This window comes from Salmo trutta, chromosome 26 (assembly GCF_901001165.1).
Source record: "Salmo trutta chromosome 26, fSalTru1.1, whole genome shotgun sequence".
NCBI lineage: Eukaryota > Metazoa > Chordata > Actinopteri > Salmoniformes > Salmonidae > Salmo > Salmo trutta.
The window spans coordinates 83,125-98,948 of record NC_042982.1 but is presented as its reverse complement, the minus strand read 5'-3'; the positions used below and the strand labels follow the sequence as shown (position 1 = coordinate 98,948).

At 41.4% G+C, this 15,824-nt stretch overlaps 1 protein-coding gene across 5 annotated transcripts in view; it reads left to right on the top strand.

The window, feature by feature from the left end:
* The window catches only part of col4a4 (collagen, type IV, alpha 4), a 192,101-nt gene that overhangs the window by 135,718 nt on the left and 40,559 nt on the right, over positions 1-15,824 (top strand). For all 5 annotated transcript variants that reach the window (XM_029714261.1, XM_029714260.1, XM_029714262.1 and 2 more), the window contains 8 exons: positions 2,801-2,984; positions 3,174-3,242; positions 4,737-4,844; positions 9,484-9,702; positions 9,935-10,096; positions 10,223-10,390; positions 10,610-10,753; positions 11,019-11,126. In XM_029714261.1, the coding sequence (XP_029570121.1) occupies positions 2,801-2,984; positions 3,174-3,242; positions 4,737-4,844; positions 9,484-9,702; positions 9,935-10,096; positions 10,223-10,390; positions 10,610-10,753; positions 11,019-11,126 (1,162 nt within the window). The remainder of the gene's footprint in view (positions 1-2,800; positions 2,985-3,173; positions 3,243-4,736; positions 4,845-9,483; positions 9,703-9,934; positions 10,097-10,222; positions 10,391-10,609; positions 10,754-11,018; positions 11,127-15,824) is intronic.

The window sequence follows — 15,824 nt, the reverse complement described above, 5'->3', positions numbered from 1 at the left end:
TGCTACCTACCCTCACCACCTGGGGGCAGCCCGTCAGGAAGTCCAGGATCCAGTTGCAGAGGGAGGTGTTTAGTCCCAGGATCCTTAGCTTATTCATGAACTTTGAGGATACTATGGTGTTGAACGCTGAGCTGTAGTCAATGAATAACATTCTCACATAGGTGTTCCTTTTGTCCAGGTGGGAAAGGGCAGTGTGGAGTGCAATAGAGATTCCATCATCTGTGGATCTGTTTGGGCGGTATGCAAATTGAAGTGCGTCTAGGGTTTCTGGGATAATGGTGTTGATGTGAGCTATTACCAGCTTTTCAAAGCACTTCATGGCTACGGACGTGAGTACTATGGGTCTGTAGTCATTTAGGCAGGTTGTCTTCGTGTTCTTGGGCACAGGGTCTATGGTGGTCTGCTTGAAACATGTTGGTATTACAGACTCAGATAGGGACATGTTGAAAATGTCAGTAAAGACACCTGCCAGTTGGTCAGCACATGCCCGGAGCACACGTCCTGGTAATCCATCTGGCCCCGCAGCCTTGTGAATGTTGACCTGTTTAAAGGTCTTACTCACTCAATCTTAGCCCTGTATTCACGCTTTGACTGTTTGATGGTTTGTCGCAGGGCATAGCAGGAATTCTTATAAACTTCTGGGTTAGAGTCCCGCACCTTGACAGCTCTACCCTTTAGCTTGGTGCAAATGTTGCCTGTAATCCATGGCTTCTGGTTGGGGTATGTACGTACTGTGGGGACAACGTCCTCGATGCACTTATTGATAAAGCGACTGATGTGGTGTACTCCTCAATGCCATCGGAAGAATCCCGGAACGTGTTCCAGTCTGTGATAGTAAAACAGTCCTGTAGTTTAGCATCTGCTTCATCTGACCACTTTTTTATAGACCGAGTCACTGGTGCTTCCTGCTTTAATTTTTGCTTGTAAGCAGGAATCAGGAGTATAGAGTTGTGGTCGGATTTACCAAATGGAGGGCGAGGGAGAGCTTTGTACGCATCTCTGTGTGTGGAGTACAGGTGATCTACAATTTTTTCCCCTCTGGTTGCACATTTAACATGTTGATAGAAATTAGGTAGAACTCATTTAAGTTTCCCTGCATTTAAGTCTCCGGCCACTAGGAGTGCCGCCTCTGGGTGAGTGGTTTCCTGTTTGCTTATTTCCTTATACAGCTGACTGAGTGCGGTCTTAGTGCCAGCATCTTGCTATCTTGTCGGTGCAGCGTATATCCCGCTAGCTGAATATCCATGTCATCATTCAGCCACAATTCCGTGAAACATAGGATATTACAGTTTTTGATTTCCCGTTGGTAGGATATTCGTGATCGTACCTCGTCTAATTTATTGTCCAATGATTGCACGTTGGCGAGTAATATTGATGGTAAGGTTTCCCACTCGCCTTCTGCGGATCCACACGAGGCATCCCGCTCTGTGTGTAACGGTTGTCGTCTGGAATGGAGGACCAAAACGCAGCAGGAATGTGGATGCTCATCTTATCATTTATTTTAAATAAAGAGAACACCAAATACAACAAAACGAAACGCACGAACAACAAAACAGTCTTGTAAGGCTCACACAGGTAAAACAAGAAACAATCTCCCACCAACACTAAACCAAACACATACCCATATATAAGACTCTCAATCAGAGGCAACGAGAAAGCACCTGCCTCCAATTGAGAGTCCAACCCCCCATTAACCTACACATAGAAATACACAACCCAGAAAGAACATAGAAGTACAAAACATAGAACATAAACCAAAACCCGGAAATAATAAATCAAATGCCCTACTAAATAAACCACCACCCCGAACCACATAAAACAAATACCCTCTGCCACATCCTGACCAAACTACAATAACAAATAACCCTTATACTGGTCAGGACGTGAAACTGTGTCCTCTGTACCTGCTTCTCTTCCTCTTGCAAATAACTGGAATGTTGGCCTTGTCGGGTGTACGGAGAATGTCCTGTGCGTCCTGCTTGTTGAAGACAAAATCTTTGTCTAATGCAAGGTAAATGATCGCTGTCCTGATATCCAGAAGCTCTTTTTTGCCATAAGATACGGTGGCAGAAACATTATGTACAAAATAAGTTACAAATAACGCAAAAAAAACCACATAATAGCGCAATTGGTTGGGCGCCCGTAAAACTGCTGCCATTTCTTCCGGCGCCATTTTCAGATTTGGGGGAATCCCCTTGGCCATCTTTGAGGTCGGTCCAAACAATTAGCTAATCAAGTGTACAATTCTGTTCGCTCTGGGGCCTGAAATGCCCCATAATTCAATTTGCGATGATTGTACATCCACTAAGAAAAGTCAGCCAAAACTTAAAACCAACATCAATATGGAGAAGTCAACATACACGTGTAAGTAAAAACGAATGTAAATAAGTTTGAAATTGTGCTACTAATGCACATGACGGCACAAACACATATCGTAAAGTAATGATAGTTCGATTTACCTGATATTGTCAGGTGGCTAGTATTCAATGATGCGGATGTGTTGTCTTCTAGCTAATACGAAATGCAATCATAATTGACTGTTGCGCATATAAAGCACACACAACAGCTACCGGTGGTTCCATGATGACTGAAAACACAACCGTGGGACGAACGAGTGACGAATATCCCAGCAAGAGCTGTCCATTTAAAATGTATTAATTCTTCCCTCGCCCTGCAAGTGTCAACTCATCATATGTCATGATACGTCATCAGAAGTGTCCACTTAATTTTAGGGCTAAGGGGAGATAGTGTGTCTTTTCTGTATTTGGAATGCAGCCTAAGTTTGATTGGTTCCACTCAGGGTGACAGTTACTCAGGATTCCCCGGTGAGAGAGGGTATCCAGGTTATGATGGGCCAAAGGGGCTTGCTGGACCCGTCGGCCCCCCAGGACCTGATGTGATTGGGGCAGTGGGGGAACGGGGACTCCCAGGTGACCAGGGACCTCCAGGATTCAGGGGATCTCCTGGGCTCAAAGGAGTCAGGGGTAAGGAGCTTGTCAGTGTGTGTGAAACACAAAGACAGATCAGGGTTGGAAATCAGCATTCATTACTGTTAGTCATAAATTACCTATTTATTAGTTATTTTTGTGTATGTATTATTACACTTTTAAAACATTATGCAAGACATCCTGTTTGTCCTCCTCACCCTACCCAATGCCGCCTCTCTTGTGCAGGTGACACCCTACCCTGCATACCCAGTAACCCTGGTGCCCCAGGACAGAAAGGCGATTCCGGATGCCCAGGTAAAACTTATAAGAATGTATAACTTTCTTATTGTGGTAATGTTTCAGCATTTTGGCATGCCTACAGGCCTACTGTCTTTGAATAAATAAATGAATTGTATTTGACAATAAAAAAATCCACAAAGTTGCCTCAGCCATGTGAACATAACAATACACACATAAAGAATTGTCATGGGTAAACACAATTTTTATTTAACCTTTATTTAAGTAGGGAGTCATGATGAGACCACAGTGTCTTTTGCAGATGAGCCCAGCATGAACATGCTACTAAACAACAATTACTCTATACATACACTACCGTTCAAAAGTTTGTGGTCACTTAGAGATGTTCTTGTTTTTGAAAGAAAAGCACATTTTTTTTGTCTATTAAAATAACATCAAATTGATCAAAAATACAGTGTAGACATTGTTTATGTTGTAAATGACTATTGTAGCTGGAAACGGCAGATTTTTTTCTGGAGTATCTACATAGGCGTACAGAGGCCCATTATCAGCAACCATCACTCCTGTGTTCCAATAGCACATTGTGTTAGCTAATCCAAGTTGATCATTTTTAAAAGGCTAATTGATCATTAGAAAATTATTTTGCAATTATGTTAGCACAGCTGAAAACTGTTGTTTTGCTTAAAGAAGCAATACAACTGGCCTTCTTTAGACTAGTTGAGTATTTGGAGCATCAGCATTTGTGGGTTCGATTACAGGCTCAAAATAGCCAGAAACAAAGACTTTCTTCTGAAACTCGTCAGTCTATTCTTGTTCTGAGAAATTAGAGCTATTCGATGCGAGAAATTACCAAGAAACTGAAGATCTCCTACAACGCTAGGTACCACTCCCTTCACAGAACAGCGCAAACTGGCTCTAACCAGAATAGAAACAGGAGTGGGAGGCCTCGGTGCACAACTGAGCAAGAGGACAAGTACATTAGAGTATCTAGTTTGAGAAACAGACGCCTCACAAGTCCTCAACTGGCAGCTTCATTAAATAGTACCCGCAAAATACCAGTCTCAACGTCAACAGTGAAGTGACGACTCCGTGATGCTGGCCTTCTTGGCAGAGTTCCTCTGTCCAGTATCTGTGTTCTTTTGCCCATCTTAATCTTTTCTTTTTATTGGCCAGTCTGATATATGTTTTTTTCTTTGCAACTCTGCCTAGAAGGCCAGCATCCCGGAGTCGCCTCTTCACTGTTGACGTTGAGACTGGTGTTTTGCTGGTACTATTTAATGAAGCTGCCAGTTGAGGACTTGTGAGGCGTCTGTTTCTCAAACTAGCAGGGGTTGGGCAAAAATAATTCATCAGAGTTATTTCATTGTGATAATCTTTTCACGTGTTCTAATAGTGAGCAAGGAGAAATGTGCCAGATTGAATGGTTACAGGTTGAATGGTATGGGTTGAGTATGCCAGTTGAATATACACTTAATTTATAATAACAGGCACTAACTCTCAAAACAGGTTGGCACTGAACATGGTGTGACACTTTTCTCCTTTTTTGTCTAGGGCTGAACGGAGAGTCAGGACCCCCAGGCTATCTTGGAGCTTTGGGCCCGGACGGGGTGAAGGGAGAGAAAGGAGACTTTGGGCTGTCTGGCCCACCTGGACCCATAGGTAGAAATATGATAAAAAAAATGTACCATTAGAGAATATTACTGCCTGATTAAGTGCCTTCTCTCCATTCTGCTTTACTCACTAGAGATTGAGGCTTTACAATGGGGGCAAACATATCACAAATAGGGGGTGCTTATATTTACACTTATATAAGTGTTTTTTGCATATCCCTGAGACACCTTCGGAGGATGGGGTCCCAGCTAGGGATGTGACATTATTGACACCGACCCTGGAGCAATTAGAGTTAAGTGCCTTGCTCAAGGGCACAGCGGCAGATTCCTCACATAGTTGGCTTAGGGATTCGAACTAGCGACCTTTTCGGTTACTGGCCCAACCGCTAGGTTACCTGTCGTCCAATTTTTTTTATAGGGGGTAGATCAGCTTTAAAATTCTGATAAAATGTGGCTTCCATCAGTGTAATTGTCTGCATCATTTCCAATCCCCCCCTTTACAGTGCATTCGGGAAAGTATTCAGACCCCTTCCCTTTTTCCAGATTTTGTTACATTACAGCCTTATTCTAAAATGGATTAAATAAAAATTTGTGTCATCAATCTATACACAATACCCCATAATGACAAAGCGGAAACAGGTTTTTAGAAATGTTTGCAAATGTATTCAAAATTAAAAACAGAAATACCTTATTTGCATAAGTATTCATGCCCTTTGCTATGAGACTCGAAATTGAGCTCAGGTGCATCCTGTTTCGATTGATGATCCTTGATGTTTCTAAAACTTGATTGGAGTCCACCTGTGGTAAATTCAATTGATTGGACATGATTTGGAAAGGCATACACCTGTCTATATAAAGTTCCACATTTGACAGTACGTCAGAGCAAAAACCAAGCACGGATGTCACGGTTGTCGTAGGGTAAAAACCAAGACGCACCGGGAAAATATATACTCATCTTCTTTTTATTTGGTGAAGAAAGAAAACACGAATACGTATACAGAAAAACACAAACGAACTGGACAGTCTTGTCAGGCACACAACTAAACAAGCACAATCTCCAACAAAAACCCATGAAAAACAAACTCCTAATTATAGGACCCTCAATCAGAGGCAACAATAACCAGCTGCCTCCAATTTAATTTCCAACCCCAATTAACTACACATAGAAATACAAAAGACTAGATAGAACATAGAAAATATACTAACATAGAACATAGACTAACAAACCCCGAACCACATAAACCAAACACCCCTCTACCTAAATACATAGCCCATCCCACATGAAACAAACACCCCCTGCCACGTCCTGACTAAACTATAATAACAAATAACCCCTATTACTGGTCAGGACATGACAACTGATGTCGAAGGAATTGTCCATAGAGCTCTGAGACAGGATTGTGTCGAGGCACCGATCTGGGGAAGTGTACCAAAAAATGTCTGCAGCATTGACGGTCCCCAAGAACACAGTTGCCTCCATAATTCTTAAATGGAAGAAGTTTGGAACCACCAAGACTCTTCCTAGAGCTGGCCGCCCAGGCAAACTGAGCAATCGGGGGAAATGGCCTTGGTCGGGTAGGTGATGGTCACTCTGACAGAGCTCTAGAGTTCCTCTGTGGAGATGGGAGAACCTTCCAGAAGGACAACCATTTCTGCAGTACTCCACCAATCAGGTGTTTATGGTAGAGTGGCCAGGCGGAAGCCACTCCTCATTAAAAAGTACATGACAGCCTGCTTGGAGTTTGCCAGAAGGCACCTAAAAGACTCTCAGACCATAAGAAACAAGATTCTCTGGTCTGATGAAACCAAGATTGAACTCTTTGGCTTGAATGCCAAGCGTCACATCTGGAAGAAACCTGGCACCATCCCTACAGTGAAGCATGGTGGTGGCAGCATCATGCTATGGTGATGTTTTTCAGCGGCAGAGACTGGGAGACTATTTAGGACCGAGGGAAATATGAACGGAGCAGAGTACAGAGAGATCCTTGATGAAAACCTGCTCCAGAGTACTCAGGACCTCAGACTGGGGTGAAGGTTCAACTTCCAACAGGACAATGACCCTAAGCACACAGCAAAGACAATGCAGGAGTGGCTTTGGGACAAGTCTCTGAATGTCCTTGAGTAGCCCAACCAGATCCTGGACTTGAACCTGATTGAACATCTCTTGAGAGACCTGAAAATAGCTGTATAGCGATGCTCCCAATCCAACCTGACAGAGCATGAGAGGATCTGCAGAGAAGAATGGGAGAAACTCCCCAAAAACAGGTGTGCCAAACTTGTAGCATCATACCCAAGAAGACTCGAGGCTGTAATCGCTGCCAAAGGTGCTTCAACAAAGTACTGAGAAAAGGGTCTGAATACTTATGTAAATGTATTTTTTTAATACATTTGCAAAAAATAAGAAAAAGTTTTTGCTTTGTCTATTATGGGGTATTGTGTGTACATTGAGTAGGGAAAATAACAATTCAATCAATTTTAGAATAAGGCTGTAATGTAACAAAATGTGTAAAGTCAAGGGGTCTAAATACTTTCTGAATGCTTTGTAAATAGGCCCATTTAATTATGTCTGCCTTGCCATTCCAAATACATTTGGAGTTTGCTAACATAATTTAAAAAACAAGTCACTAAGTGTAGGCAAGGCCAAAAGCAAATAGGTAAACTAGGAAATGACTAAAGAGTTGATGATGGTTTTTTTTGCACAAATAGACAGGTATTTTCCTTTCCTTGGTAGCAAGATCTTATTTCTATTAAAATTTATTGTAGTGAGAGAATTTCTTTATTTTTGGGATATGAATACCGAGTATGTCCACTTCACCATCAGACCATTTTATTGGTAATCTACACGCTAATGTAAAAGTTTTTTTGGGGGGGGGGATCCAATAGGTAATATAGTACACATCATAATTTGGTTGTAACCCAGAGAGGTTAGAAAAATGATCTAACTACTCTCTGAGGCTGCGGAGGGATCGAAATTGTGGATTTAAACGAAAACATGAATCATCAACGTACAATGACACCTTTGTTTTTAAACCTTGGATTTCTATCCCCTTGATATTATTGTTGGCTCTGATATGAATAGCTAACATTTCGATGGCCATAAAAAATAGATATGCTGATAGGGGACAACCTTCTTTTACTCATCTTGACAGTTGAATACTTTTTGACAAGTAGCCATTATTTACTATATTACACCTAGAGTTACTGTACATACCTTTAACCCATTGTGTAAGAGATTTTCCTAAATTGAAATATTCCAGACCTTTATATATAAATTCCAGTCGTACTAGCTATGAATACCAGGCCTGGTTTCCCAGATTTTTCATAGTGTTCTATTGTTTCCAGTACTTGACTTATATTATCGCCAATGTATCGTCCATGTAAAAAAGCTGTCTGATTAGGATGAAAAATATCCGACAATACGTTTTTAATTCTATGCAGTATGCTAGACAGAGAGTGTTTCATCTTATCTTATAACCCTAACCCCCACTGGTTAAGACTGTTGGAGTACCTCTGCCCAGAATGTTGTCAGTCAATCTTTTTTTGTGCTCACCCAGAATTTGGTCATCAGCCTAGTAATAATACTTCAGACCAAAAGTTGGCAATAGTGTTGCTTTCTTAAAGGACCAATGCAGCTGTTTTTTTTTTCATCTCAATACAATATAAATTCTGGGAGTACCAAGGCAGGATTTGGCTCTATGCCTTATGGCGAGCTCGGCTCCATGCTCACCATCCCTACCTGTTCAAGTGCTACTATTCAAGTGCTTTGATCAGGAAAAAAATTCAAAAGTTAATTTGTTAGTAATTTGTCCAGCAGCGGTCTATGTTTTGAAAGCAACTTGGCATTGAGGAAAGCACTGAGACCATGGCGGGGATGAGTGGGATATTGCATATGAAACACAGGATTTCATGAAATGTTATATAAGCTTCTGGTCTTTCTTTGGATCAGACTGCTCTGCAATTTTGACACAAGCCTTGATGTGTCGGTGTCTTGCATAACATTACTAGTATCATCGTAATTTGCTAGCTAGCACAACATACTGTATATACTTGTTTAATATTAATGTTACTAGCTACAGTGGCTAGATAGCTAGCTTATGGAGGAAACATTTAGTGTTCAGCGTTGTGTGCACTTGCTGCACTTACCATCCCATTCATTTCATATGAAGTATGACTGGCTCAGCTAGCAAGCTAACGTAAGCTAGATAGCTTATGGGGATTTTTGTGCACGTATCAATATAATATAATGTTCTGTCAAGCACAAAACTCCTTAGCTAGATGTAAAATATGCAACCAATATGTAACTAAGACTTGCTCTAGATTATTATATATTTTTTTCAGAGGTTTTATGCAGATTTATTGTTTTAGTTTAAGATAAATTCTGGCAGTTTTGCAGATGAAAGGGGGTGGATGTCACCGGGAAAAGTACCCTATTTTCTTCTTCTCGTTGTTGCTCCTTTCATGCTTTCTGATTAGCTCAAAGTTGACAACCAGGCTGATTCTACATTGAAACCAGTTGTTCTAGCAAGTGAAGGAATGGCCCTCTACCGTGCAGGCCAACAATCTTGGTGGTGTGTTCGTACCTTAAGACACTGTGCTTTGTTGTATGTAACATTCCACACAACAATATAAGTTAATTTAATTGAATTAAAGCTTACACTAGATACATGTTCTCTCTTTCCCTACCCCAGGCTCAGTGGGGTGTGTTGGAGACTCTGGAGAGGCTGGTGCTGAGGGTCTGAGCTACGACGGAGCTGCCGGCTCTCCTGGCTTCCGAGGGTTTCCAGGACTGAAGGGCCCATTAGGGGACTCTGTCCCTGGTGCTCCAGGACCTATGGGCCTCAAGGGCGTAGTGGGGCTGTCGGGGCCCAAAGGAGTGCCAGGTCCACCCGGTCCAATCGGATTAACAGGTACCACAAATAAGCGACATTGAAATTGATTAAAGATTTTGCAACGTCTGCTTTATGTATGAGGTAGTTTGTTCCATATTACAGCTGACAGTCTTATAATGTGTACAGTCATATGCCTCTCAACTGGTCAGAGAAACCAGAAACTACCAAAACACCAGAAGCTATCAACAAAAATGGAATAGTTTTAGTTTATTATGTATGATCTCAGAGAGGGTTGACTTGTCTTCTCTAGGTGCTGCGGGGCTTCCTGGTACACCGGGAAGGAAGGGGGAGCAGGGAGAGAGTGGTGCCACAGGCAGATATGGGGCCCCAGGGCCCACCCCTGAACAGTGTGTAAAGGGGGCCTCAGGCCTTCAAGGATCCATGGGACTAATAGGGGACATAGGCCCTCCAGGTAGGTCCTACTGACAATAGCAGCTTTTCAAATCAGAAAGAAAATAAAAACTTTTGTGCGTAGTAGGGAATTTCTGTTTAGGTCTGCCTCATTGGGTAATATCATAATTCTGTGTGCGTTTGTCAGGTTACGCAGGCGAGAAGGGTGATAACGGAGAGGAGGGTCTGTCCGGCACGGGTCCTAAAGGAGCTGCAGGGAAACCGGGCTCTCCAGGGTTTTCTGGGTACCGTGGAGCCCAGGGCCCCGTGGGGACATTAGGGGACCCTGGCATACCCGGGGCCCAAGGGCAGAAAGGTGAGAGAGACACCAAATCGCACTACATAGTCTATGATAAGTAGTATGAATGAACATGAGCATTCATTCTAAGTGGTTTGCAAGTATGGACATTGGAATGTAGTCCATGGGGACATCTGGGGTCCCAGCCAATGCAACAAACATTAGCATTAGCATCCATGATGTCCTATGTGTGCAGCCAGAGCTGAGCTGATATCCAATATGGCGTCCTGTGTTCAGGTATAATAGGGGTACCTGGTAGGGATGGGTCAGTGGGTGGTCCAGGGAGGAGTGGAGCACTAGGACCCCCGGGAAGGAAAGGAGAGAGGGGCTTCGACGGTCAACGAGGCTTACCAGGAGATGAGGGCCTCAAAGGAGAAAAGGGTATGTGAATAAAGTCAACATAGAAATCACACATTATTCAATGCAGTGCTCGTTAAAACAAAGGCAATGTCTCTGATCAAGAGTTTGTAAATGCACCATTTTTGCATAATATTGGAGTGCAGTTGAGAATCTTCAATATCCCCCTAGTTGCGTTGCAGCAAGTTGTCAAAATACATTCAAATAGCATGCATTTAACATTGTACTGTGTACTATTTGTAGAGATGTGATTGTAAGAGAGATGGTCTAACTTTTCCATCTGTTCCAGGTAGAAAAGGTGTCCCCGGAGTCGCAGGAGTCACCAACTTCATTCCTATCAAAGGACGAACAGGAGCTCCTGGAACCCCAGGTCTGGATGGCTTCACTGGTCCAAGAGGTGAGAGAAAGGCTACAATCAACATGTAATCGCACTAGTCTTAATATACAGTTCCTTTAGAAAGTATTCATACCCCTTGACTTATTCCACATTTCGTTGTTTTACAGCCTGAATTCAAAATGAATAAAATGTATGTTTTTCTCTCACCCATCTACTACACACAATAATACTCTGAAACTCCACCTCTTTAAGGAATACTTAGGATAAGATAAAGTAATCCTTCTAACCCCCCCCCCTAAAAGATTTACATGCACTATTGTAAAGTGGTTGTTCCACTGGATATCATAAGGTGAATGCACCAATTTGTAAGTCGCTCTGGATAAGAGTGTCTGCTAAATGACTTAAATGTAAAAATGTAAATGTACTCCATAATGACAAAGTGAAAACGTGTTTTTAGAAATTGTTGCAAATTTATTGAAAATGAAATGCAGAAATATCTAATTTACATACAGTTGAAGTCGGAAGTTAACATACACCTTAGCCAAATACATTTAAACTCAGTTTTTCTCAATTCCTGACATTTAATCCTCGTAAAAATTCCCAGTCTTAGGTCAGTTAGGATCACCACTTTATTTTAAGAATGTGAAATGTCAAAATAATAGTAGAGAATAATTTATTTCAGCTTTTATTACTTTCATCACATTCCCAGTGGGTCAGAAGTTTATTTGGGCTGCAGTTTCTGATTCTGGTAACTCTAATGAACTTGTCCTCTGCAGCAGAGGTAACTCTGGGTCTTCCTTTCCTGTGGCTGTCCTCATGAGCGCCAATTTCATCATATCACTTGATGGTTTTTGTGACTGCACTTGAAGAAGTTCTTGAAATTTTCCAGATTAATTTCTCTTTGCTTATTTGAGCTGATAATATGAACCTGGTCTTTTACCAAATAGGGCTATCTTCTGTATACCACACCTACCTTGTCACAACACAACTGATTGGCTCAAATGCATTAAGAGTGAAAGAAATTCCACAAATTAACTTTTAACAATTGATTGTTTAATTGAAATTAAACATTCCAGATGACTACCTCATGAAGCTGGTTGAGAGAATGCCAAGAGTGTGCAAAGCTGTCATCAAGGCAAAGGGTGGCTACTGTGAAGATCCTCAAATATAAAATATATTTTGATTTGTTTTACAATTTTTTGTTTACTACATGATTCCATATGTGTTATTTCATAGTTTTGATTTCTACAATGTAGAAAACAGTAAACGTAAAGAAAAACCCTGAAATGAGTATGTGTGTCCAAACCTTTAACTGATACTGTGTATACATTAAAATACAAAAACACAGTCATGGGAAGCACACATATAACATCACCAATCACCCAGAAAACAGTTACATTCCTCCACAAATAAGTCCCCACTCAATGCTTTAAATTGCCCGAACGGCACCAGAACATCAAGATGAAATGTTTTTTACATTTTGTTCCAGCAATATGGTGCATTAACCTCTCTGGGCCACTCAACAGCCAGTGGAATCCCGTGGCGCGATATTCAAATACCTTAGAAATGCTATTACTTCAATTTCTCAAACATATGACTATTTTACACCATTTTAAAGACAAGACTCTCGTTAATCTAACCACACTGTCCGATTTCAAAAAGGCTTTACAACGAAAGCAAAACATTAGATTATGTCAGCAGAGTACCCAGCCAGAAATAATCAGACACCCATTTTTCAAGCTAGCATATAATGTCACATAAACCCAAACCACAGCTAAATGCAGCACTAACCTTTGATGATCTTCATCATATGACAATCCTAGGACATTATGTTATACAATACATGCATGTTTTGTTCAATCAAGTTCATATTTATATCAAAAAACAGCTTTTTACATTAGCATGTGACTAGCATGTGACTAGCATTCCCACCGAACACTTCTGGTGAATTTACTTAATTACTCACGATAAACGTTCACAAAAAACATAACAATTATTTTAAGAATTATAGATACAGAACTCCTTTATGCACTCGCCATGTCCGATTTTAAAATAGCTTTTCGGTGAAAGCACATTTTGCAATATTCTGAGTAGATAGCCCGGCCATCACAGGCTAGCTATTTAGACACCCACCAAGTGTGGTACTCACCAAACTCCGATTTACTATTAGAAAAGTTTGATTACCTTTGCTGTTCCTCGTCAGAATGCACTCCCAGGACTTCTACTTCAATAACAAATGTTGGTTTGGTTCCAAATAATCCATAGTTATATCGAAATAGCGGCGTTTTGTTCGTGCGTTCAAGACACTATCCGAAGGGTAAAGAAGGATGACGCGCCCGATGCGTTTCGTGACAAAAAAATTCAAAATATTCCATTACCATACTTCGAAGCATGTCAAACGCTGTTTAAAATCAATTTTATGCCATTTTTCTCGTAAAAAAGCGATAATATTCCGACCGGGAGTCGTTGTTTTCGTTCAAAGAGAGAGAAAGTAAACATGGTGAGGTCTCATTGTCCTCAGATAGACCACTTACAAAATGCGCAACTGTTTTTCAGCCATGGCCTGCAAAGCCACCATTCATCGTTCTGGCGCCTTCTGAGAGCCTATGGGAGTGTTAGAAAATGTCACGTCATGCCAGAGATCCCCTGTTTTGGTTAGAGATGATCAAGAAGGCCAAGAAAAAGTCAGAGAGAGCGCTTCCTGTTTGGAATCTTCTCAGGTTTTGGCCTGCCAAATGAGTTCTGTTATACTCACAGACACCATTCAAACAGTTTTAGAAACTGTAGGGTGTTTTCTATCCAAATCAAACAATTATATGCATATTCTAGTTACTGGGCAGGAGTAGTAACCAGATTAAATCGGGTAGGTTTTTTATCCGGCCGTGCAAATACTGCCCCCTATCCCCAACAGGTTAATAAAACTAAACGCAGATTTTCCTAGCTCAGTGGAGACCCTGGAAACCTCAAGAGTTAACCAATCATGTGAACTGGTTAGGCAACTCAGGTCTCTATACTTCAAAAAAGGCTGAATAATCTGCTTCATGCTGCTTAGAAAAAGGAACGATCTGTTTCTGTAGGAAAAAGCCAACTCTAAATCTTAGCTTCTTAACCAGCTCATCTGTATGTTTTTTTAAAACATCAAATCCAGATCAATCCAAATGCCAAGTATTTATATGCGGGAACACATTCGATTGGAGAGCCACCTAATGAGTGAACATGTAGTGAATCAGAAACATTCTTAAAAATGTTTAAAAACAACATGTATTTAGTTTTGCCCATATTAAGCACAAGCTTTAAATCAACAAGGGCATAGCATAGCTATAAAATCTGACTGTAGTTTTGACGCCACATCAACAGTCGGGGCAATAGCATACATAATAGTATCATCCGCATATAGATAAAGTTTTTCAATTTTTCTCCCCAATTTTGTGATATCCAATTGGTAGTTACAGTCTTGTCCCATCGCTGCAACTCCCGTACGGACTCGGGAGAGGTGAAGGTCAAGAGCCATGCGTCCTCTGAAACACGACCCTGCCAAGCCACACTGCTTCTTGACACACTGCTCGCTTAACCCGGAAGCCAGAAGCACCAATGTGTCAGAGAAAAGACCGTACACCTGGTGACCGAAGTTGGCATGCATGCACCCAGCCCACCACAAGGAGTCACTAGAGTGTGAGATGGGACAAGGACGTCCCGGCCGGTCAAACCCTCCATAACCCGGACGACTCTGGGCCAATTGTGTGCCGCCTCATGGGTCTCCCGGTCACAGCCAGATGTGACACAGACTGGGATCGATCCCGGGTCTGTAGTGATACCTCTAGAACTGCGGTGCGGTGCCTTAGACCACTGCGTCACTCGGGAGGCCCAAGTGTACAATTTTTAACATATTGACCTATGGTGTTTATAGAAATGGTGAAGAGAACTGGTCCCAATATTGACCCCTGTGGTACACCTTTATGTACTTCAAGAAATTCAGACTTATCAAAGCATCCAGGACTTCTTTTTCTGTAAAAAAAAAACAAATAAGAAAAGCTTTTACTATAATTTCTCTGGTCATTCAGCAAGTTTCCCCTATCAGCATCCTGCACAATATCATTGTGAATAGGCTTATACGTTTTTTCAAAGAGAGAACCCACTGAAATAAAATGGTGATTAAATACATCAATGATGGCAACTTTTGTTTCGTAATGAGGCCAGTGTCTGAATGAATTTGTTGTGGCAGAGAGGAGGAAGTAGAAACCTTCAGGGATTTGACAGTTTTCCAGAATTTAGCCGGGTTCCCATTACAATCCGAATGAGCGATTAAATAATAGTCAGATTTAGCCTTTCTGATTTGTCTTACACAATGATTCCTCAGTTGCTTAAAAGCTTGCCAGTCCGGACCGAAACCTGTGTTCCTGGCCTTAATCCAAGCATTACCTATATTATGAATTACTTCTGATAATTCCAGAGTGTACCAGGCATTTGATCAACCTTTAAACCTGAACTTTTTTTAGGGAGCATGATTATCCACAATAGTATTGAAGACATCTTGAAAAAGGCTCAAAGCTAAATCAGGTTCAGGGATAGCTGAAATACAATCAAGGACACTAAAATAAAGATAATGTTAAAAAAGAAACGTTCACTGAAGTTTTTTAAAGTTCCTCTTTGTGATGACATGAGGTATAGATTTGTGTATTCTCACATCTCTAACAAAACAACCGGGCAATGGTCACTAATGTCTTGAGCAAAGAGAAAACAGAAGAAACATATTGCTCT